Source organism: Urocitellus parryii, chromosome 6 (assembly GCF_045843805.1).
Source record: "Urocitellus parryii isolate mUroPar1 chromosome 6, mUroPar1.hap1, whole genome shotgun sequence".
NCBI lineage: Eukaryota > Metazoa > Chordata > Mammalia > Rodentia > Sciuridae > Urocitellus > Urocitellus parryii.
In genome coordinates, this window is record NC_135536.1 from 98,114,180 (window position 1) to 98,137,331 (window position 23,152).

Here is a 23,152-nt window from a genome sequence, read left to right on the forward strand (position 1 = left end):
TTTATAACTTGATTTGAAAGTATTCTTTAAATCAACATATTTAGATAACTATGTAAATTACATTTACATAGTTATCTAAATATGTGTTGGTGTTTCCCCAACACCACAAAAAAAAGTTAGAAAGCTGACTTTTAAACTATGAAATCCAGTTTCATAAGGGGCTCCTGCTCAGAACCTGGTGGACTCAGGCTCCTCTGGCCTTTGGCCCTGATGCCCAGGCTCTCAGTTGTTCAGGAGGGAACTTGGAACAGCTTCTACGGGTCGGATGGCTTCCGGATGGCTTCCCAGGGGAGTCTGAAAGCCAGAGTGTCCCACCTTAGCCTGCTTGCTCAGCCGAGCCACTTCCCCCTTGAGGCCATCTGAGGTGACACGCTCCTCCTCCAGCCGATGGTGGAGCTGTGTTCTCTCATCCTTGAGGGCTTTAATTTCTTCTTTCAGAGATTGAATCTGCTTCTCATAGTCTTGTGTTTTCAACTCAAAACTTTTTTCAAGAAGTCTAGGAAGAAAATGAAGACAACGACTTAGAACTCTCTCTTCAGTCTTTGAATTAGAACAAAATATCATTTTGGAAATAATGAAGAGACCCCCCACAGAAGAGGAGAAAACGAATTGGGACCTATTGTGATACTTCTGCTAGCCAGTGGGTTTATTTGAGCAGACTTTTTCCTGTTCCCCTAGTTAAAAGAAACTTCTTTTTCTTTAAATATTTATTTATTTATTTTTTAGTTTTCGGCAGACACAATATCTTTGATTGTATGTGGTGCTGAGGATCGAACCTGGGCCGCACGCATGCCAGGCGAGCACTACCGCTTAAGCCACATCCCCAGCCCCAAAAGAAACTTCTTATACCTTCTGATCTGAGAAGTGCAGCTTTGAGATGATCATGCACAGGGAACACAGGACCAGGGGCTGAACTTAAGACATAGTGGGGGGCTGGGATACAGCTCAGTTGGAGGAATGCTTGTATCGAATGCACAAAGCCCTGCGTTCAATCTCCAGCACCAAAAAAAAAAAAAAAAGACACAGTGGATGCTGGGGCTCTGCATTCCTAAGCCATCCCTGGGTTCCATGCAGTCCTCCTGAGGGGCCCCTTCCCTCAGCAAAGACCTTGGCACGCTCTGTCAAGTCAGCTCCTGGCCAGTTTCAAGGACCCTGTAGGGGCTTGGTTTGGTCCTAAAGAAATTAATACAAATTGAGCACCCCAATAATCTGAAAATCCATAATCTGAAATCTAATACCATTTGATCACAACATGATGCTCAAAGATTTCAGGTTTTCAAGCACTTTAGATTTTAGGTTAGGAAAGTCAAAGCAATGACTCCAAAACATAAAAAAACTGAAATTTGAAGCACTCTGACTCCAAGCATTTGAGATAAGGGATACTCAACCTGTAGAGCCATCTGATAAGTCCAGGGATTTAGCTCTTCAAAATTTTTAGAACACATTGCAACAAATGCAGGTTCCCTGATCTCCTGCTAACTGCATGGAGAAGTTGTGTATTTTATTGTCCCACTGTCTCAACCTCTGGTCCCTAAGAAACATGACAAGAATGTTCTATCTCTTCCCAAACCCTGCCATGCACCACTACTTTGAGGTCTAAACACACACACACACACACACACACACACACACACACACACACATACACACAGAGAGAGAGAGAGAGAGAGAGAGAGAGAGAAAGATTGAGAGGGGGAGAGAGAGAGAGATCTAAAAACCTTTGGGTTAATGGAGTAAATTTGATTGGGGAAGGGAGGGGAGGGGAGGGGGCATGGGGGCAGGAAAGATGGTGGAATGAGATGGACATCATTACCCTAGGTACAGGTATGACTACACATATGGTGTGATGCTACATTGTGTACAACCAGAGAAATGAAAAGTTGTGCTGCAATTGTGTACAATGAATCAAAATGCCTTCTGCTATCATAGAGATCTAATTAGAATAAATAAATTTTTAAAAATGGGTAGAAAAGTGGAATACTAGGCCCTATGACTCAAAGAATTACACATGATCTCAGCCTTCAAAAATGTATAATCCAGGTAAGAATTTCTTTGGTGATGACTGCCTTGTCATGTGATTGGTAACTAGAGGCAGAAATTTTCAGAGTCAAGAAATTGCTCTATCTTCTTGACCTGACTTATCAGTGTTTTTACCCTCAATGTACATGAAAGCTGAAGCTTTTACTTTGACTTACTTATCTATAAATAAGATCTTTTAAAAAATTATTATAAAACTCTCCTGTTTTGAAAGAATCCACTTGAAATGTATTTCTTGGAATCTACTATTTCTGCACTGAATTGATATTTCTGGCCCTGTGTGTACTGTGTATACTGTGTATTTCTTGTATGTGCATAAATTGCATGCATGCACAATTTAAAATAGAAACTGAGGTAAAACTGAGGTTTTTCTATAGTAAAACTATAGTCATTAATGGTTATATGTGCTCTTGCGAACATAAACCTAGGAGGAAAGTAACTAATTTTGTGTAATAAAAAAGAATCTAACCAGAAACAAACAAAAACACTTTGAGTTGATTTCCTTGAGAGATGGGAACCCAAAATGACATCCTTGGAAATTAGCAAGGGGTTTGATATTGACATAAGAAAGGGGACTGACTGGTATAGTCCAAGGTTATGGGGACCTACATTATTTATTTATTTATTTTTGTACTGAGGATTGAAACCAGGGGCACTTAACCATTGAGCCACATCCCCAGCCCTTTTTAAATATTTTATTTAGAGATAGGGACTTGTTAAGTTACTTAGGGCTTCACTAAATTGCTTAGGCTGGCTTTGAATTCATGATCCTCCAGCCTCAGCCTCCAGAGCTGCTGGAATTACAGGCATGTGCCGCTGTATCCCCCGCCTACCTTAGTATTTGTAGGTGGGTTACATAACTTATTTTCTGGGACAGAAATCAAGTTAACAGGTACAGCAGGTGATGGGAAGAGAGGGAAGTGTATTTCTTTGGCCATAATTTTAATTCTTTGATTTCATGGAAGTTGGAGCAGGTGGTTGTCTTTGAATTTCTCACTGTCTTAACAATAAAAAGCAAGAAATTCCTAGCCATCTACTGTGCCCATCTGGCAGAAGCTGTAAGAACAACTTCAGAACCTGTGGTGTCTGAAGGCGTATGCTGAGCTCTCAGGGATCTCAACATCTTTTACTTCCTAAAAATATTCCCACCCGCCCTCCTGTATCTGTGATGCACTATCTGCAAGCTGAGAAGCAAAGCAGAAAATACCAGAGAGGAGGAAGAGGTGGCTTTAAGTCAAACTAGATTTCATACATTCTTTGTCGTTCTTCTTTTTGTACATCATCAAAGAGCTGCTTGGTGAGGTTGTCCATTTTTTCTGTGAAAAGAAAATGTTCTTTGAAATATGACTGCCAGACCAATGATGATTGTCTCATGTCACATTCAAGAAACTGAGGATGTAAGAACAACCATGTGGCATTTATTTCTAACGGTGCTTGAGATGGAGTGCATGCCAATTTTTTTTTTTTATAAATTAGAAATGTAGATGAGAGGGTTTCAAAATAATAATTCTCACCAATCTGTCATGTTGGAATTTATGAATAAATAGTTTCATTTCTAGTACTTTTATTGGCCTGAATGTTAAATGCTTTTTAAAAATAGACATATTGGCATTAGGACAATAAATATTCTTAGAAATAAACAGAAACCTTTCGGGAAGAAAAAATCACAAATTTATCATAGGGTTTCTCAGTCTCAGCACTATTGGCACTTGGAGTGGATGATCCTTTATTATGGAGAGGGGCTGTCTTGTGTTTTGTAGGGTTTTGAGCAGCATCTCTGGTTTCTACCCTCTGAAAGCCAGTGGCACCTCTGCTCCAGTTGTGACAACCAAAAATGTCTCCGGACCTAGTCAAAGGTCCCAAGGAGCCTGGAGAGAGAAAAAGTGCCCCAGTTGAGCACCGCCATCAGTGTTGACCAAGAAAACACGAGTGTCTATTTCATTTGGGCAGCAGAAGAACCCCAAAATGGCAGAATCTCAAACACAAAGTCTGTAGGTTAAGGGGGAACTTGACAAGTAGGAAACCACTGGTAGGGCTCAGGATGTTCCATGGTTATGACAACTCCATATCCCCAATATGCCTCTACACAGCAGGGGCTATCAGGATGGGGGCTTGCAGATGCAGCCCGTCAAGGTGGCATCCATCTTTGTACTCAGCTAATATCCCATCATCTGTAATAAAAAGGGTAGAGGTAGGTAAGCTGAACCTGACTCAGGTTCAAGTTTACTCCCAGACCCATGACCCCTTCTGTTCACTACCAACATTTCCATGGATTCCAAGGACCATGTCAGCCCTATGAGACAGGGTGGGGGGCATGCCTCCTTATCAGCACCCCAGTCCCATCCTGGACCCAGGATGCTTACTTCCTCCTCACTAACATGGGCTTCTCCCATGCTCTGCCCTGAGCTCCTCCAGATCCACCACCTGCTGGCTGGGGTATATGCAAATCCCCCAATCTGAACCCTCATATCTTTGTGGTCTCATGGTGGAACTCAAGGAAAAGACCCTTGGCTAAGATAATTAAGTATGGGGACTTCAACTATCAGATCAGGAACCACCAGGCTCACGTTCCTGTTGCCTTTTCTGGGATTTAGCAAGTACTCTCTATTCACATTTGAGCTGGAAAGCTTCAGGTGGATAGAGTTAGGCTAAAGGTTCCATAGCCTCAAAGGAAAGTGTTTCCCACTAATCCAAGGTCTGCCATCCCTTCAGGGACAGGACAGTGGCAGAGAACATGGGTACCACTTAGACTAAGTAACCCTGATTATCAGAAACTTTCTGTGCATCTTTGATGAGCAACAAATGTCACTGCAGCATTACCCTGACTGTGCGTCACGATTGCCATGGTGTTTTAAAAATACACGTCTGAGCCATCCCAGCAACCACCACCACCCAGACACCCATGCACACGCGTGCACGCACACGTTTCCTGATGCAAATGCTCCAGGCTGACAGTCCAACCATCTGTGCTTTGCAAAAGGCCCAGGGGGCTCTGAGGCATAAGAAGGGATTGCTTTGCTGTCTGATAAGAGATGGAACAGAAATACAGGGTAAGCCGCCACAGTTAAATATAATATAGTTATAATATAGTTATTTCCTGTGAAGTAAAAAATGCTCGCGATACTAAGTACACCCAGAGACCCCTGATTCTAAAATGACTGGTTTAGTGAGTATATGGATTTATCAGCCATCTTGAGCTTTACCTTTCAACTCTTCAGTCTTCTCTTGAAGCTTCAACTGTATTTGATCTTTCTGTATTTCCAGTTCTGAATTATGCTTCTGAAGCTTTGCCAATTTCTATTGGAGAGAAGGGAGAAAAGAAAAAAAGAAAAATCTTTTTTGAAAATCTCACTCCAAGTTTGTCACTGCCTTCCTCCGTGAAAAGCTCCAGGCTCTCAGGCTGGCTTCTCCCCATGGCCCCCGCCCACCGGTATCAGCCAACACCAGCCCATTGCAAGTGCTCCTAGCCCAGTAAGGCTGACACCCAGGACAAAGCCAAATCCAATGTCTCTTCAATGTCAAGGAAATGACAATGTCCTCCTCCAGAGCTTCTTGACAGCCCAGGAGCTTACACACTTAATATAATATAATTACTTAATTTATGACTCAGGAAGCACGTGAGCGTGGCAGAATCTCTATCTTTCAGCTTCTTCTTTCAGCCTTAGTGCTGATGGCAGGTGACTAGCAGTTCTGGTAATGCCAGCGGCAGCTGTGTGGGTGCACCTGGGCACAAGTCACAGGGAGGGCAGAGGGGCTCCTTGTTACCTGCTATGGGTGCCAAGGACTTTGGAAAGTGCAGGATAATGGATGGTAATAATAAAGATCTCCTCCTTTAGAATATGTTAGCTCAAGCTAACGCAGGGCCTATGATGGGTGTTTGGCTAAGTTACTTCACTTGACAATTTTATCCTCACAACAACTCAGTCCCTAATTGTTATTCCTGTTTTACATTCAAGGGAACTAAAGTTCAGAGAAGATAAATGACTTGGCCAAGGCTGCCCAGCCAGATGGGAGCAAAGCCAAGATTTGAATCTAGGACATCAGGTTTTGGGGTCTATGGCCCTTTTCACTACACCACAAAGATGAAAATCTTCTCCAAGCTTTGCAATGAGGTTCAAGGAAAGATACCTTCAGGGCAGACCTGATGGACAAGTGATCAAGGTTCTCCTAGAAGAGAGAGAAGCATCCAGCCAGGGCTCCTTCTTAGGCTTCTCATCACTTTTTGAACATGGGGAAGAGAGAAAAATCTGTACTGTGCTTCCTGAAGCATTAGCCTCCTCCCTGTGTAGACTCCAGTCCTCTGGCCTCCCTTTCCTGTGGTCCCACCACTAAGTCTGCTCCGCCCTGTGGAAATGTGCTTTACAGTCTCATGGAGAATGCAGGTGGACCCCCACAGCCACCCTGGCCCTGACCTCTTCCACTGTATCCTTGTATCTCTTGCCCTTCTCCTCGTAATTCTGCCTGTGGGTGGCCGCTCTTTCCAGCTCTGTTTCCAGCTTCTGAATCTTCTCTAGGTCACCGGCCCGGAGAGCAGCCAGGCTGGTCAGCTTCTCCACCAGCCCGTGGTTCTCTTTGTTCTAGAAAAAAGAAAGCTCAGCAGGTCAGAGGTTCATTGGAAATAAAGAAGCTTCTTATAACCTGCATCGTGGCCTTACTGGTCACATTTGTCATGATGTCCATGTTTATTAGCATCTTCACCACAGTGAAACAAGTGAGGCAGATCTTGTCAGGTGACTATCTGCCTGAGTTGGTGGCTCTTTTGGTGTAGGGCCCATCTGATCCTGGAGCTCCAGGACAGCTTCAGTGTTGTGGGCTAAACTGTGTCCCCTCAACAATCCTAATCACTAAATCTTGGATATGACTGTATTTGAAGATATGTCCCTTAAAGAAGTAATTAAGGCAACATGAGACCATTAGGGTGGGCTCTAATGCAATATAATTGTTTTCTTATAAGAAGAGGTTAGGACACAGACACACAGATGGAAGGGCATATAGGGACAGAGGGAGAAGGCAGTGGCTACCAGGCCAGGTGGGAGGCCTCAGAAGGAACCAAGCCCACCAACTTCTTGATCTGGGATATCTGGCCTGCAGAACTGTGGAAGAATGCATCTCTGGTTTTGAGGCCACTCTCTCTGGGGTGCTTTCTGATGGCAAACCCATGCACTTAGAAGGGAGCTCAGGCAGTGTGGGGACCCCACCAGGCACTGCTCCTGTTAGTCCATGGCTGTGTCTAAGCACCATTCTGTGCATCTGATAACATACAGATATGCTGCACAAGAGTATGATAAAGAGAAACTGCAATAAAACCTCAGGTTTATTCATTGACTCATTAAGGACCCTCATGATGTTGCTTAGGATTAAGTTTAAAGTTCATGGTAAAATAATCTCTGTATTATTAGAAACAGATCCAGGAGTGAGTTTTATATATTATAATTCACAGCTCTCCACTGGCTGAGAATATATGGATTTTTTTTTCCCCTACCAGTGGAGAATCAGATGGGGCTGCAGCAAGGCCCTAAGGTACCTGTGGGCAAGTTCGAAAACAGCAAGTCCTCTGAGCTGACAGTCTTGAGGGATGCCGGCTCTGTCTTTGTGCATGTTAGAAAAAGGCACCCTTGCCTCAAGCAGCACAGCTTCAGATAGATACAAATTTCTAGCCAGACTGGATTCAGGCCCACTTGCCCTCTTGGGCACTCGCCCCGCCCTTCTGCAGTGAGCAACCTACACAACCATGTGAAGCAACCTTTAGAGTGTACTCCTGCAACCTAGCCCAGGAAGTCCTTGGAACCTGTTTGAACCTCCTAATATGGGCACACACCTTAATAACAAAGATAAGGATCTGATCCAGAACAAAATAAATCTATGTGAGAAGTTTATATGGAACTAGGTATTATGAACACCTACCTGATCCTCTAGCTTTTTCTGCAAACGCTGGACCCTGTAAGTCAGCTGAATGTTGAGCACAAATCGTCGGATATTCTGGAATCTACGCCTGGCCAGCCATGCCCGGGCATATTTCTGAAGGATCACGGCCTTGTGTTCCTCCAGCATCTTTAAAGCAAGATTTTGTAAAATGTAAGCTGGATCTCCACTGCTTCTCTCGCTGACTCTTCCCATGCTGGAAGATGAAACTACCAAAGCATTCCCACATTCCTACCGTGCAATATATGAGTTTCTAGCCATCAACCCACAGAGCACATCTACCTGGACTTCTCAAGCAACCAGCAAATCCCAGTTGTGGCAGATGGGTGTGAATAGATGCTCTCACACCCAGGAAGGTCTTCATGCAGAAAAAACCCCTCACCACTGGTGGTAAAAAAACAGCATGAGTCCTGGAAAACCCACCTCCCGGGAAGCACTGTACCTTTCGATACCTCCTCCTGGCCAGGAATCCTCGGGTGTAGGCCTGGATGGTGATGGTGGCCACGTGGATCAGCTGGTATAGATTACGGACCAGGTATCCACGGCAGTGCTTCTGAATGATGATGGCTGCCCAGGCTTCTTTCAAGGCCAAGGCAGTGATAGCTTTCCTTAGTTGAAAGAATGTGGGGTCATTCTGTTGTCCACAGTGCCTCAGATCTCACTACCCAACTGCAAGCTTGAGCAGTTTTCAGTAGGGAGTGTCCAAATGTCTCTCATCTCTACACGCTGAAGGCTTTAAGTGGTTTATCATAATATGAACTTGAGGCCTGTCCTGGCTACCTTTCCTTTCCACCCTGATCTGGCTATGGGTTATTTCAGGCACTGAGGGACCACAGGAGGCCTTTCATGTGCTGATTATTCAAGCCAACTGATCCACCTCCATGCATGTCCCCACAGAGACAGTGACACTGAGATGGTGCGCCAGCATTGCACTTGCTCATGTACGGATTCATGGGCGAAATCAGGCTGGAGGCTGTATAGATCAGGAGTTAGCAAGCAATGGTCCAAATCTGCAGCCATCCGTTACTGTCCAGCCTTACGGGAACATAGCCATGCCTATTGTTTAAATATTGCCTATGGCAGCTACTATGGTTTAGATGTGGGTGAGAGTTCACATTCTAGAAGCTTGGTTCTCAGTGTGATGTGAAAGATGGTGTATATTTCAAGAAGTGGACCCTGCTGGAAGGAATTGGGTTATTGGGGATGTTGTCCTTAGGAGGGAGCCATGCTGGTCTGATGGAGTGAGTCAGCTGTCATGAGAACAGGTTTTTATAAAGAACAGGCAATTTAATGCAGTGACCTCTGTGCTTCCCTGTTTCTCTTCCATGTTGTGGCACAGCCAAAGTGGCCCTTCTCAGAGGCCAAACCAGTAGGGCTGCCCCATCCTCTAAACCTGTGAACTAAATTAACTTATTTCCTTTATAAAGTACTCAGACTCAGACTTTTTGTTATCGAAACAGAAAATGAACTAACACAGCTGCATTCTTGCTATGATGGCGGAGCTCACAATAGCTCCAACAGAGGCTATAAACCTCTAAAGAGTCAAATGGTTACGATCTGACACTTTACAGAAAAAAATTTGTGAAGTCCTGGGTAAAGGAGTGTAGGTAACAAAAAAATCTTTCCTTCAAAACTTAAAATCTCACGAGCTGACAGACTTATGAATGGCTAAGAAAGAGGGAAAATATAACTTCTACACAGATCTATAAGTGAGAGAAGAGGGGAAAAGACTACTTCTATTTGGGGAGAGATGGCAGATGAGCTGCTATTGGAGGAAAGCAGGATTTCTGTTGACAGTGAAGGTTGGGGAAGGCATTTCAGGCTAAGGCATTAGCATAAGTTAGGGCACAGAGGCTCTGCAGTATCTAAAACACTCAGGAAAAGGGAATTTGTCTGGACTCGCTAAAGAATAAGATACATAGAAAAAAATTAATTAGTACTCAGTGCGATTAGAAAAGTAGATGGGACCATTTGTTATTTAAAAAATATATTCATTAAGCTGTGACTTCTATGTGACAGCCATTGTGCTAGGTCCTGGACACAACGGGGATGGATAAATGTGACCCCTGTTCTCACAGAGCTTTCGTTCTTATGAATGCACAATTAAGGTCTCTACATGGAGGTTGCTATAGTTTGGATCTGGAATAGTCCCCAAAGGCCCATGTGTTGAAGATTTCATTCTTAGCCTGTGGCACAGTTGGGAGGTAGTGGACCCTCCAGGAGATGAGGCCTAATGGAAAGGAGTGAGGTCGCTGGGGGTGTGCCCTTGAAGGGGATATTGGGTCACTGACCCTTTCCTGTCTCTTCAGTTTTTGGCTGCCATGAGCTCTAGCCATGATGTACTTTGCTGCCATAGACCTAAAGCAACAAGGCCTAGTGACCATAGATTGAAACCCGTGAAAGCGTGAGCCAAAGTGACCTTTTTCATTACTGAGTTGATTTTCTCAGGTATTTTGTCACACTGACAGAAAGATGACTAACATAAAAGTAAATGCACAGAGGGTTTCAAACACCATGTAAAAGATGGAATGTGTTCTGCAGGAAATGGGGGACCACTGGAGACACTAAAGACAGAGTAGAACAGCAGTCCAGACAGGCCCTACTTAAGGAAGATGAGGGAAATGTGGCAGGTGGAGGGCTGAGCTGGTAAATGTAAAGTAAGCAGTCATGAAGGCCTAATCCAGGGGAGGAGCAGAGAGATGAATAGGGAAGGTCCAAAAGGCAAGCGGACAGAATTATCAGGTCTGGGTGACTCCTGAATGGAAAGGGAATATGGGTTTTGGGTAGAAGATAACTATATGGTTTCTTGCCCTGGAGACTATTGTTATTAACTGGACCCAGAAGCACAGGAGGGCAGGAAAGCTTGGTTGTGCATGGTGTCCCCACCTGTAGAGAAGCCCAAATACTGCTGGAGGTTGGGCCTCGCCTTAGTTTGCACCTGGAATGTCCTTCAAAGGCCCAGGTATTAGAGGCTTGGTCCCTGGCTTGGTGCTATTGGGAGGGGTGGGAGGTCTTTAGGTCTTTAGGTCACCTCAAAGGGAATTGTGGAACTCTGGTCACTTCCTCTATTTTGCTTTCTGGCTATGAGGTGAGAGGTTTTGCTGTGACACCTGCTTCTGCCATAATATGCTGCCCTACCACAGACCTAAAATAACAGAGCCAACTGACCATGGTGTGACCTCTAAAGGTGTGAGCCAAAATAAACCTTTTCTCTTTATAAGTTGACTACTTCAGATGTTTGTTATAGTGGTGGAAACTGACTACCACAGGCCTCAAGCTCAGGAAGAAGACAGACTCAAAGATGTAGCTTGACCCGTAAACCCCACCTTCTCAGCTCCTGGCTCCTCAAGGAGGGAGGCAGGACAGTCATTCAGAAACCACAAGTCAGGGAAGGCTACCTGGCCGCATGCTCTCCAACAGGTACAACAGAGCAGGGAATGTCACAGGATGATCCTGCAGTAGGTTATAGGGCCTCTGGGCTCTTGGGCCCCTGAAGGAGGGGTAGGATTGGCATGGTTGGTGAACTCCCCATGGGGCTGCCACTCCTCCCTCCCAGCATCTTGCCATTGGTCCCTTCTGTGCACCCCCACTCTTGCAGGCAGGTAATCTGGGGATATTTATCTTTATCCAGGGCCTTCACTAGGGTCCTACTGGTCTTGGGCCTTTTCAGTTCCCGTGGGAAGGGACCCTATGCCTCTGCCCGGCCTCAGAGCTCTACACCCTTCAGTAACACCCTGATCAGGGTTTCCTCCCCTCAGGGTGGTCAGCTCTGCCCACAGGACACCAGGCAGTCGGCACTACCCGTCCCTGAGGGCATCACCCTTCTTATCTCCAGGGTCCCAGACTTTAAAGGGGACTTGCACTTACGCATCTATACCCCAGGGGCAGAAGAAAAGTCCCATGTCCTCTACAGTGCCTCTCCCCCTGGAGGTGACCAGCCAAGAAAGCCCTGTCATTCGACAGTGCCCTCGATTCCAACATACCTCACGGTTTGCTGGCCCCGGAAGTACTGCTGGATGGTCAGGGCAGCTTGCCTCTCTCGGAGGAATTTTTTCCTCTGAAGCCAGCCACGGACATGCTTTTGTATCACAATACAACCCTGCCTCAGTTTATCCAATCGGAGTTTCTCTAAGTAAGCCACTTGACCCGCTCTGAAGAAAATTTTGGTTTTACCAAACTGGTACTGATTAGAATCCTGGAAGAGATAAAAATGATATAATCAGAAATGAAATCTTTCAGATCTGACATCGAATTTGGAAAAGACATTTAGAGGTTCAAAAATTCCAAAGATATTGTTAATTTTTTTCCTTTTTTCTTTTTGGTACTGGGGATTGAACCCGGGGGAACATTACCACTGAATTACATAGCCAGTTCTTTTTTATTGTTTATTTTGAGACAGGGCCTCGCTAAGTTGCTGAGATTTGCTTCAAACTTGTGATCCTCCTGCCTGAACCTCCTGAGTTGCTGGGATTACAGGCATGCACCACTATGCCTGGCTAACACTGTTACTTTGACATAAAGCAGAAAAAATCTAATCATGATCTAGAAACCTATACTTCAAGTTTCTGTTAAAGCTCCTTTGCAGAACAAATAGGGTTTAGGGGAGGGTGTCTATTGGAAGGCAGGAGGGGATGGATGTGCGTGCTCTCAGTGATTCTCAGCTGGGCTGCTGGGAACGTCAGCCTCCCTCAGGTGGTTTCCCTACAAGCGTAGGAGAACCTGGAGAAGTCTGGTTTTCTGTCTTGATTTTGGGTTCCCTTCACCACCCCCTTTGCTGGCCATCATAACTTCCCTATCTCTTTCCCATCCTAATTCTCCATTTCAGCAATAATCTAAATCTACCCTAAGTGCCAGGTCTGGCGCCCACTTGTCTTGGTGATCTCAGCTGCCCATATCCTACGAGCCAGGTTCATGGAGGATTGGATTAGATTGTGGGAGAACAAAGCAGGATAGAAGGACACTGGGAGAAGCCAGTGTTCGAATTTGGCATCCCAAAGAAGCACCTGCTGCTGGAGCTCTTGCCCAGTGAGCGAGTCCACTCTGGTCTTGCTCAAGACACATTCCCTTTCTTCTTAGGTGTCCCTGACAGTTACAGCCCTGAGGCTCACAGGCAATGATGAAGAAATACATTTGAGATACATGCTGTTTGGGAAGAGCCCGTGGTTCCAGAAGGTGAGGAAGGCTGACCTGGATGAGCCTGTGCAAAACCGCTTTGCACACCTGCTTCTTATCACTGACAGTGAGCTCCTGCGGGGTCATGAGGATGCCATAGCGACTATAGAACTCGATGTACGTCCACCTGCAAAGTCAAAGGGAAATCCAAGCCAGGCATCCAGAGAGAAAGCTCTTGGTGTCTGCGCACCCTGCGGCCTGGCCTGCCACCCAGCTTGCCATAGGAATGGGGCAGTGGATTCTGCTCCAGCAATTCTGACCACGGGTCCCCTCCATGGGACGCCCCCAAGACCACCCCAGCATATGTGCTGCCCCTGAACTGTTTCTGTTAACTCCAGCCCCACTACTGCCCTCTTCCTCCCCTTCAGCTTGTGTTCCCAGTACACTGGAGAGGCGGCAAGCAAGGAGCACGGCCAGGAGCTGAGCGGGGGCTCTGGGGTGCTGTGGTGGCTTCTGTCCCACACACGACCTCTCTTTCACCTTCTTTGACCTTCCCACAGGACAGTGGGACAAATCTTGGGTGCACCCTGCAGGAGCCCGAGTGTGGAACAAACCACACGGCAGCATACCCTTGGTTCTCAGCACACACTCATGCTCTCTCCCCAGACGGCGGACCACCTACCTGGAAGGATAGCTCTGCGCACTGATGCGAATTGTCTCCAAAACACCACAGGCTCGCAGCTGCTGCACGATTCTTTTGGAGTCAAACCTTGAAGAAGCAGATTTTGTAATGTGTCAAGTGTCATAACTGACGGCATACCCACAGCAGCTATAGCAGAGCTGTAGGGACTGCAAGTACCAGGCAGTAGTGTTTGGGCCTGTTGTCCCCATGACAGGCAGATAGCACCTGTGTGACCCAGTCAGAGGGCTGTGGTGGTGAGGTGAGGACAGAGCACTGATTGTGGAGGAGATGACAGGTCTGTGGGGCCAGGAGGCCTTTGGTTTGAACTTTGAATAACAACCAGGTGGAAAGAAATGTGTGAACTGGACTGGTTTTAGTACCCGTTTAATGAGGGAAAGTCCTTTACAAAACACCCACAGGTGGCCCTCCAGCATACCCTCTCTAGCCCTCTAGGTATCTCTAGGTACCCCCGCTTTTTTTTTCTTTTTTGGCACTGGGGATTGAACCCAGGGGTGTTTAACCACTGAGCTACATCCCCAGCCCTTTTAATTTTTTTTTTCTTTTTTTAGACAGGGTCTTGCTAAGTTAAATAGGGCCTAAGTTTCTGAGGCTGGCTTGGAACACCATGCTATTTTTGTTATGATTGCTCTGTAATATAGTTTAAGGTCTGGTATAGTGATGCCACCTGCTTCACCCTTCTTGCTAAGGATTGCTTTGGCTCTCCTGGGTCTCTTATTTTTTAAGATGAATTTCATGACTGCGTTTTCTGTTTATATGAGGAATGTCATTGGGATTTTGATTGGGAATTGCATTAAATCTGTATGGTGCTTTTGGTAGTATGGTCACTTTGACAATATTAATTCTGCCTATCCAAGAACAACGGAGATCTTTCCATCTTCTAAGGTCTTCTTTAATTTTTTTCTTTAGCGTTCTGTAGTTTTCATTGTAGAGGTCTTTCACCTGTTTCATTAAGTTGATTCCCAAGTATTTTATTTTGGTTTATTGTAAATGGGGTAGTTTTCCTCATTTCCCTTTCAGAGGATTTGCTGCTGATATACAGAAATGCCTTTGATTTATGGGTGTTGATTTTTTATCCTGCTACTTTGCTGAATTCATTTACTAGTTCTAGAAGTTTTCTGGTGGAATTTTTTGGGTCTTCTAGGTATAGAATCATAGTGATAATTTCTTTTTTTCTGTCTATATCCCTTTAATTTCTTTCATCTGTCTAATTGCTCTGGCTAATGTTTCAAGAACTATGTTAAATAGAAGTGGTGAAAGAGGGCATCCCTTTCTTGTTCTAGTTTTTAGAGGGAATGCTTTCAATTTTTCTCCATTTAGAAGGATGTTGCCTGGGGATTAGCATAGCTAGCTTTTATAATGTTGAGATATGCTCCTGTTTTCTCTAGTTTTTCTAGTGTTTTGAACATGAAGGGATGTTGAATTTTGTTGAATGCTTTTTCTGCATCTATTGAGATGATCATATTGTTCTTAACTTTAAGTCTATTGATGTGATGAATTACATTTATTGATTTCCATATGTTGAACCAAGCTTGCATCCCTCTAATGAACCCCACTTGAGCATGGTGTACTATCTTTTTGGTGTGTTTTTGTATTTGATTTGCCAGAATTTTATTGAGAATTTTTACATCTATGTTCATTAGAGATATTGGTCGAAGTCCTCCCTCCCTCCCTCCCTCTCTCTCTCTCTCTCTCTCTTTCTTTCTTTCATGTGTGTCTTTGCCTGGTTTTACAATCCGAGTGATATTGGCCTCATAGAATGAGTTTGGAAGTGCTCCCTCTTTTTCTATTTCCTGAAATAAATTGGGGAGTATTGGTATTAGTTCTTTTTTAAAGTTCTTGTAGAATTTGGCTGTGTATCCGTCCAGTTCTGGGCTTTTCTTGGCTGGTAGGCTTCTTATGGTGTCTTCTTCTATTTTGTCGCTTGAAATTGATCTGTTTAAATTGTGTATATAATTCTGATTCAATTTGGGCAAATTATATGACCCTAGAAATCTGTCGATGCCTTCGATATTTTCTTTTTATTGTAGTACAAGTTTTCAAACTAATTTCTAATTATCTTCTGTATTTCTGTATTGTCTGTTGTGATATTTTTTTTTCATCATGTACGTCAGTAATTTGAGTTCTCGTTTTCCTTCTCTTCATTAGCATTATTTAGTTTTTCAAAGAACCAACTTTTTGTTTTGTCAGTTTTTTCAATTGTTTCTTTTTCCAATCAAAATCCCAATGACATTCCTCATAGAAACAGAAAAGGCAGTCATGAAATTCATCTGGAAAAATAAGAGACCCAGAATAGCTAAAGCAATCCTTAGCAAGAAGAGTGAAGCAGGTGGCATCACTATATCAGATCTTTAACTAATACAGAGCCATAGTAACAAAATAGCATGGTATTGGCACCAAAATAGACTTGTAGACCATTGGTACAGAATAGAAGACACAGAGACTAACACACATAATTACAGTTATCTTATATTTGACAAAGGTGACAAAAATGTACATTGGAGAAAAGATAGCCTCTTTAACAAATGGTGCTGGGAAAATTTAAAATCCATATGCAACAAAATGAAACTAAACTCCTATCTCTCACCATGCCCCAAACTCAACTCAAAGTGGATCAAGGACCTAGGAATTAAACCAGAGACACTGTGTCTATTAAAGAAAAAGTAGGCCTAAATCTCCATTATGTTGGATTAGGCCCCAACTTCCTTAATAAGACTCCTATAGTGCAAAAATTAATATCAAGAATCAATAAGTGGGATGGATTCAAACTAAAAAGCTTCTTCTCACTAAAAGAAACAATCAGTGAGGTGAATAGAGAACCTACTAATTGGGAACAAATTCTTACCATACACACATCAGATAGAGAGCTAATCTCTAGAATATATAAAGAACTCAAAAATCTTAACACCAAAAAGACAAATAATCCAATCAAGGAACTGAACAGACACTTCTCAGAAGATATACAATCAATTAACAAATATATGACAAAATGCTCATCATCTCTAGCAATTATAGAAATACAAATCAAAACTACTCTTAAGATTTCATCCCACTCCAGTCAGAATGGCAGCTATCATGAATACAAACGACAATAAGTGTTGGCAATTATGTGGAGGGAAAAGCACACTCAGGCAGAGATATGAAAAATTGTGCTCTCTATGTGAAATATGAATTATAATGCATTCTGTTGTCATATATAACAAATTAAAATTTTTAAAAAATAAAACTTCCCTTTTTCGTTTTAAAAAAAATCTCTGTGAGAACATTAAAAGAGTAATTTTAACAAGGAAATACTTAGCACAGGCTTTAAAGACAGACCTTTTCTTGTCCATCCATTTATAGGTTGGTGTATCCTACCATTTAACTTTCTTTTTTTAATTTTAAATTTTGTCTCTCAGAATTACAGTAGGAAGACTTAGATGGGCACTTGGAGGATCCTTATGAGACAAAGGATCAAACTGAGACTAACATACGTCACTATGAATGGCATCTGGATAAACTACAACTTCTCTGGAAGTCTCCTAGTATCTCATCTATAAAATGAAGGGGTTCATCTCAACCTCGAAGGCCCCCTCTGTCCACAAAGCACTATGATTTGGGCTTCTGCAATTATTATCTAACAGGTTACTGAATTCCAGTTACCACCTATTCTATTCTATTTAATAGAAGTAGAAATTTGGTTTTGTATACTTGAGTGAATTTAACCTTTGAAAACCATTTGTTCCAGTATTGTAACTTGAGAAGCTATGTTTCTTTAAAAAATCATATCACTTCTTGGTGGATACTAATTTTCATTTTGGGTGAGTACTTGTTAAACCACTTCTATCTGTTTTGGTATTGGATTATTAAGTACCAAAAGAGAGCTGTCTGAGAGTTTTTAGGGAACAAAATCATATGCATTACAATAATTTACTTCTCAAGAGTATTAATATAGTCAGGTAGCACTTAGAAGTCTTTCCTTGTACTTCAACTGTGTTAAAGTAGTAAAGATTAAAACTAATTATGCACATAACATCAGTGTCAATATTTGTAATTAATTGTGATTTACAGTACACTAAATAATAAACCAGTTTGGAATTTTTAAAATGTTATGTGAATAGTCATTAATGTGTTTCTTTTCTATTGCCTTACTCATTTTTAGAAATATATTAAATGTGTTCATATTTTTAAAAGCAAATTAAAGTCATGCTCAGTCCAGAAAAATAAAAAAAATTCCAGAAACAAAGTAAAGTTTACCACAATTATTAACAACTTCTCCAACATCATGAAACAAACTGCTTTCCCAGTGTTTTTGTTCTCTGAGGTGTAAAAATACTTACTCAAAGGGTAATTTCTCATCATTTGGCTTGATGCATCTAACATAGTGAGGTGTTGTGGCATTGAGCGTCTCCATGAGCAAGTACAGAGAGCTGCGGAACTAGGAAACAGGGCCGGAGATCAAACATTATTCTGAAATAATTTAATTTTTAGATCAAGGTAAAATGAAGTCCAGTCTTGGTAAGTTGATCAGTATGCAAAGCTAAAACATCTATTATGGAAGGTTTGAGACCATGACTTTGGTTGTTAGCATGACCCACACTTTGTCCAGTCCTCCCAGAGAGCAGAGAAGTGGTACAGCATGCTGCTATTGTTAGACCAGGACGCAAGAAAAGACCACTGACTCCAATTAAAATAAAATTAAAGCAAGCTTATTATTTCAACTGGCTGGGCTGCCTCTCCCTCCCAAAACGGCGGGAACAAGACAGCCCCGAGGCTTCTTTGTGGCCCAGTTTTATAGCCCAAAAAGTTACACAAAGGGGGGTTACAGATAACAACACTCTGAGGAGCATAACACAAGTTTACATTTTTGCTGGACCCGGCATCAGAATTTATGGAGATCTTAGAGACTCAGAGAGGGTCATTATCCGGCCAGGGAAGGCCAGAATTTATGAGGTGTCACTAAGGTTTAGGAAAGGGTTGTTATCTGGTCAGGGAAAACCGGACATGGGTGAGTTCAGGGCACTGGCAGGCATTCCAAGTAGGTTCAGAATTTGCAGTAATTTATAGTAAAGCCGAAATTATCTTTTCATGGTTTTATGGCGAGATGCCCAATTTTAAGAAAAGATCAGGTTGGGTCTATCACTATGTAGGGGGGTGCAGCTTGCTCGGGTGTGTGCTGCCTTGGCATCTGGAGTATGATGGCAATGAACTTTTTGCATTTGTGTGTGTACTGGATTTGAAGAGGCCCATGGTCTATGGCCAGGTCTGAGGTGTGGGTCCTATGATTGCTCCCCGGTGACCCCCTCGCCCTTAGCATCTTCTTGTACCTTGCTCCCAACTGTGGTCCGGAAGTGCTTGCTGTTTGGTTTGATGACTTGCTTAGCAGATTTAACTGTGATCATTGAGCCGAAAGGGGAAGAAGGAATGGGATTTTCTTGAAAAAAGTTGGCACAGAGATGAAACTGGAAGTAAAAGAGAGGATTTCAACATCCAAAAGTGTCTGCCCACAGTCCTCACTGGTGCAAACCAAGAAGTTACAACAGCCATCTAAAGTAGTGGGTAGTATAGTAACCACCTCAGCCACTATCTACGGCCAGAGCTCAATCCCGCTCAGGGTCATACTCACTAAGGGTGGCCCATGGCTTCTTTCTCAGGACAGGGGCATAGAGGACAAGTGTAATGTCTATATCTGGATATCATTCCAAGGGTCAGAAAAGTGAGACACTTCTATTCCCACCTGGTGCCCCGGCTCACCTGGAATCTCCTCCTTCCTTCCCCACCTTCTCATCCCTGCAAATCCAACCCCTACCTAGCAGTTGAGGCTCTGTTAAAATGTTTTCCAGCTGTGCTTTCTTATAACACTCTCCCTGACGCCCAACATGAGTTAATCCCTATCTTCATCTTCTATTTGTACCTATTTTAAGGCAATTGTTACTTTCTTCCTTGTATCAGTTATTCCCTTGAATGTCCCTCTTGTCTCTGAGTGAACCTCATATTTTGTTTTTGTTTTGGTGCTGGGCCTCAAGCATGCCAAGCACAAGCTCTGCCCCTGAGCTACTCCGCCAGTCCCTATTTCATTCTTCTAAACCAGACATTGACAGTGTCCTTCAAGGCTGAACTCTGCCTAAGGTGTTCTTGTATGCCCTCAGGAATGAATGAATAGGAAGCTCCCACTGTGTGCTCAGTAGACACACCCATTTCTGTTTCACCAACATTTGCCTTCATCTTCTAGACTGGACCCGCGGCGACCCAGCTTAGGGCTGGTAAATTAAATCCACTATTTTTTTTCCTCACAAAAAAATGCAGTTTGTTTCAATATTGATTGCTCTGTCATAAGCCAATTTTAATAAATTCAGTTGTCATGGCCTGGCATCTATTTATAATCATCTGTGCAAGTTCCTGGGTTCTTTGGGGAATTGCCAAGAAATTTGAATATCAATAATGTGCTCAGATCTTTTAAAGGAGGGAAAACAAATATCATAACCAAATTACCACAGGAATGAAGCCTAATGCATGAAATATTCTCAAAATTTCATAAAGAAATATCTAAAGTAAAAGAGAAGAAGCCACAAGCCATTCTTTTGGTGAAACTATTCATCATAGAAAGTATGGACTTGAGGACCCTAGACATGCCAAGCAGCATGTCTTCCTGAGCAGTCTCCCTTGGCATGTTTTCGTTGTCTCTTAATACTACCAATCTGCTTGTTTACACATCCATCTAGAGGGACATAGCTCCCTCTAGACCCTGAGCTCCACCAGGGCAGCAACCTGCTGGCTGTATCCTCAGAAATTAAAACAGCACCGGACACATGGCAAGTGCTATTGAAACGTGTGAATATCTGAATTAAAGGTGAATTGTGATTCCCTGATTGGGTTAGCTGTCTTCCTTTCTGGCATCTGCACATTTAGTTTCTGATTTGCATATAATTGATTTTAAATGCTTTCAGCTGCTAGAAGGATGTTTTACTCCCAATTTAAAAAACAGTTATTTTTGGCCAGGCATGGTGACCATGCCTGTAATCCCAGTGGCTTGGGAGGCTGAGGCAGGAGGATTGCAAGTTCAAAGCTAGCCTCAGCAACTTAGTGAGTCCCTCAGCAACTTAGGGAGTCCCTAAGCAACTCAGCAAGACCCAGTTTCTAAATAAAATATTTAAAAAGGGCTGAGGATGTGTCTCAGTGGTTAAGTGCCTCTGGGTTCTGAAAAAAAAAAAAAGGTTATTGTATCTACGAGCCAGCCACAACTTGCTATAGCCTAGACAACATGTGTACATTCCCCCACCCCCTCTCTCTCTCTTTCCTGATATATATCTATATCCATATCAATTATATAATGAATAATATTCATTACCCCTTAGGACTCCACAAACCTTGCTTGCTCTCAGGGTTTCAACCAGCATGTCATAGACAGTGTCTCTGTTCTTCTCGAGGAAACCTTCACATTTATACTCTACCTATGCAGAGAAAGGGATTGATTATTTTCAAAGAGACAGGATGTAAGTACAGTTGTCATTTCTTTCCTTTTCTTTCTTTCTCCACCCACCCCCTCTTTCCTTTTTGTTTCTGTCTTTGTGGTACTGGGGATTGAAGCCGGGGCTCATGCATACTAAGCATGCACTCTTTCACAGAGCTACACCCCAAGCCCTCCTGATGGGCTATACCCAAATCCTCTCTTAAAAAAAAAAATCTTAAGAAAGAGGCTTATAAAGGCAATTTAATAAGGAGGTTCCTGTTTATCACAGCAATCCCTTTACAGGTTAGTTTAGGAAGTGGGGGATGGGTCTTCTGATATACAGAGCCAGGTGCTCCTGCAGCACACTGACCACACTGCACTCACCTGTGGGTGCCCTCTGGCCACAGGTGACCACTCCTTTCCTGTAGCATGTGCAGTTCATACAAGAAAACCAAGCTTAGGGCTGCCTTTGCTTGGGAAGCCACCAGCAGGAGGAAACAACTGAGTGGTGACCATTGGGTCCAATGCTGTTTTCGTAAATGAGCATCGATATGCAAGAAAGGAAACAAAAACTACCCACTGCCCACTGAGCTGAGTGTTCACTGAACCCTCAATGTCAGGCTGCGAGTGGGTAAATGCTTGCAATGCTTAAATTTGGCTTAAAAAACAACAACAACAACAAAAAAAACCCTCCATGTACTTTCTGGTTAGTAAGGCTTCTCAAATCCCTCAAGCAAATCCAGGGTGGCTGTCTAAACATTCAAAACCTCATAGTTTCTATCTCTGGATTGTAAGATTTAATGTTTTATATATTTATATATATATATATATATATATAAAATTAAAAATACACAAATATATATATATATATATATATATATATATAAAATAAATTAAAAATACACCAAAAATTAAGTATAAAGCTGCAGATGTGGCTCAGTGGTAGAGCATTTGCCTAGCATGTGAAAGGCCCTGAGTCTGAACCCCAGCACTGCAAAAACAAAATTTTTAAGAGTTGACTTTGAGCAGACAGGCCTTTTGGGGTGCTGAGGTCTGGAGCAGTCTCTCCTGGGTATGGACCCTGCCTGGTAGCCCCAAGGTGGGGAAGAGTCCTTGCTGGTGGAATAGGAACCAGGAGCACTGGCTGTTTGTAAACACTGCCCTGTGAATGAAGTACATGGGTTCTTGCACAAATTCTTCCTGAACATGTGAGAACCACTAGTATAAATGGACGGAGGTCTACCCAATAGAGAGCTTTGTGGGTTGAGGGAGACCATTTGCAGACCCAGCGGTCCAAGCAGCTGGGTGCCTTTGTGAGACCTCTGGGATTGAGGGATTACGGAGCAAGCTGCTGCATCTAAGCCCATCTACCTTGCTCTCAGAAGGATTTTATTCCTTCGGCTGATTAGACCCAGAATCTAATCTAACCTATAGTTTTTGTGTATGGTTTTTTTTTTTTTTTTCCTGCACATAGTCCAAAATGCTGCTAGTTCTTTTAAAGGGGTACTTCTTGGAAGTAGTAGATGAGAGAAGGATATGTATAAAAACTATGAATAAAGATAGACCCTTGAACTGAACCTCATGTGATTTTTATGGATTTTAATTGTTTCTTCTTTTCCTCTTCCCCGCAAAACTAGAACCCTGACATCATGAATGACAGTTTGGCATACCATCATTTATTTCATAGGCATCTTTTCAGGGACCCATGTAAAAGACTCTAAGCATTGCATCATAGTTAACAGTACTCCTCTGGCCTTCAAAGGTGTTACCCCTTTCTAGGTCATTGTCCCCTCGTCCAGCCCCCAGTAACAGCCAGTAGGAAATGGACAGAGAGCAGGAGTTCCCCCAAGGAAGGGAAACAAACAAGAGTGTGCATTCAGGGCAGGCACTTATGACAAGTTTTCTTTTTTGCCTTCTATTTCCTAAGCTTTCTATGAAGAGATTTTTAAAAT

The 23,152-nt window shown here is 43.1% G+C and overlaps 1 protein-coding gene across 1 annotated transcript in view; it reads right to left on the minus strand.

Moving 5' to 3' along the window:
* Window positions 1-23,152, minus strand: part of Myo5c (myosin VC) — a 92,434-nt gene that overhangs the window by 29,472 nt on the left and 39,810 nt on the right. Inside the window, exons 14-25 of the mRNA XM_026391409.2 lie at window positions 21,118-21,201; window positions 19,078-19,212; window positions 18,091-18,188; window positions 13,754-13,840; window positions 13,147-13,258; window positions 11,943-12,154; window positions 8,402-8,567; window positions 7,942-8,088; window positions 6,450-6,614; window positions 5,241-5,334; window positions 3,290-3,353; window positions 316-496 (exon numbers count right to left, since the gene is read on the minus strand). Of these exons, the coding sequence (XP_026247194.2) occupies window positions 316-496; window positions 3,290-3,353; window positions 5,241-5,334; window positions 6,450-6,614; window positions 7,942-8,088; window positions 8,402-8,567; window positions 11,943-12,154; window positions 13,147-13,258; window positions 13,754-13,840; window positions 18,091-18,188; window positions 19,078-19,212; window positions 21,118-21,201 (1,545 nt within the window). The remainder of the gene's footprint in view (window positions 1-315; window positions 497-3,289; window positions 3,354-5,240; window positions 5,335-6,449; window positions 6,615-7,941; window positions 8,089-8,401; window positions 8,568-11,942; window positions 12,155-13,146; window positions 13,259-13,753; window positions 13,841-18,090; window positions 18,189-19,077; window positions 19,213-21,117; window positions 21,202-23,152) is intronic.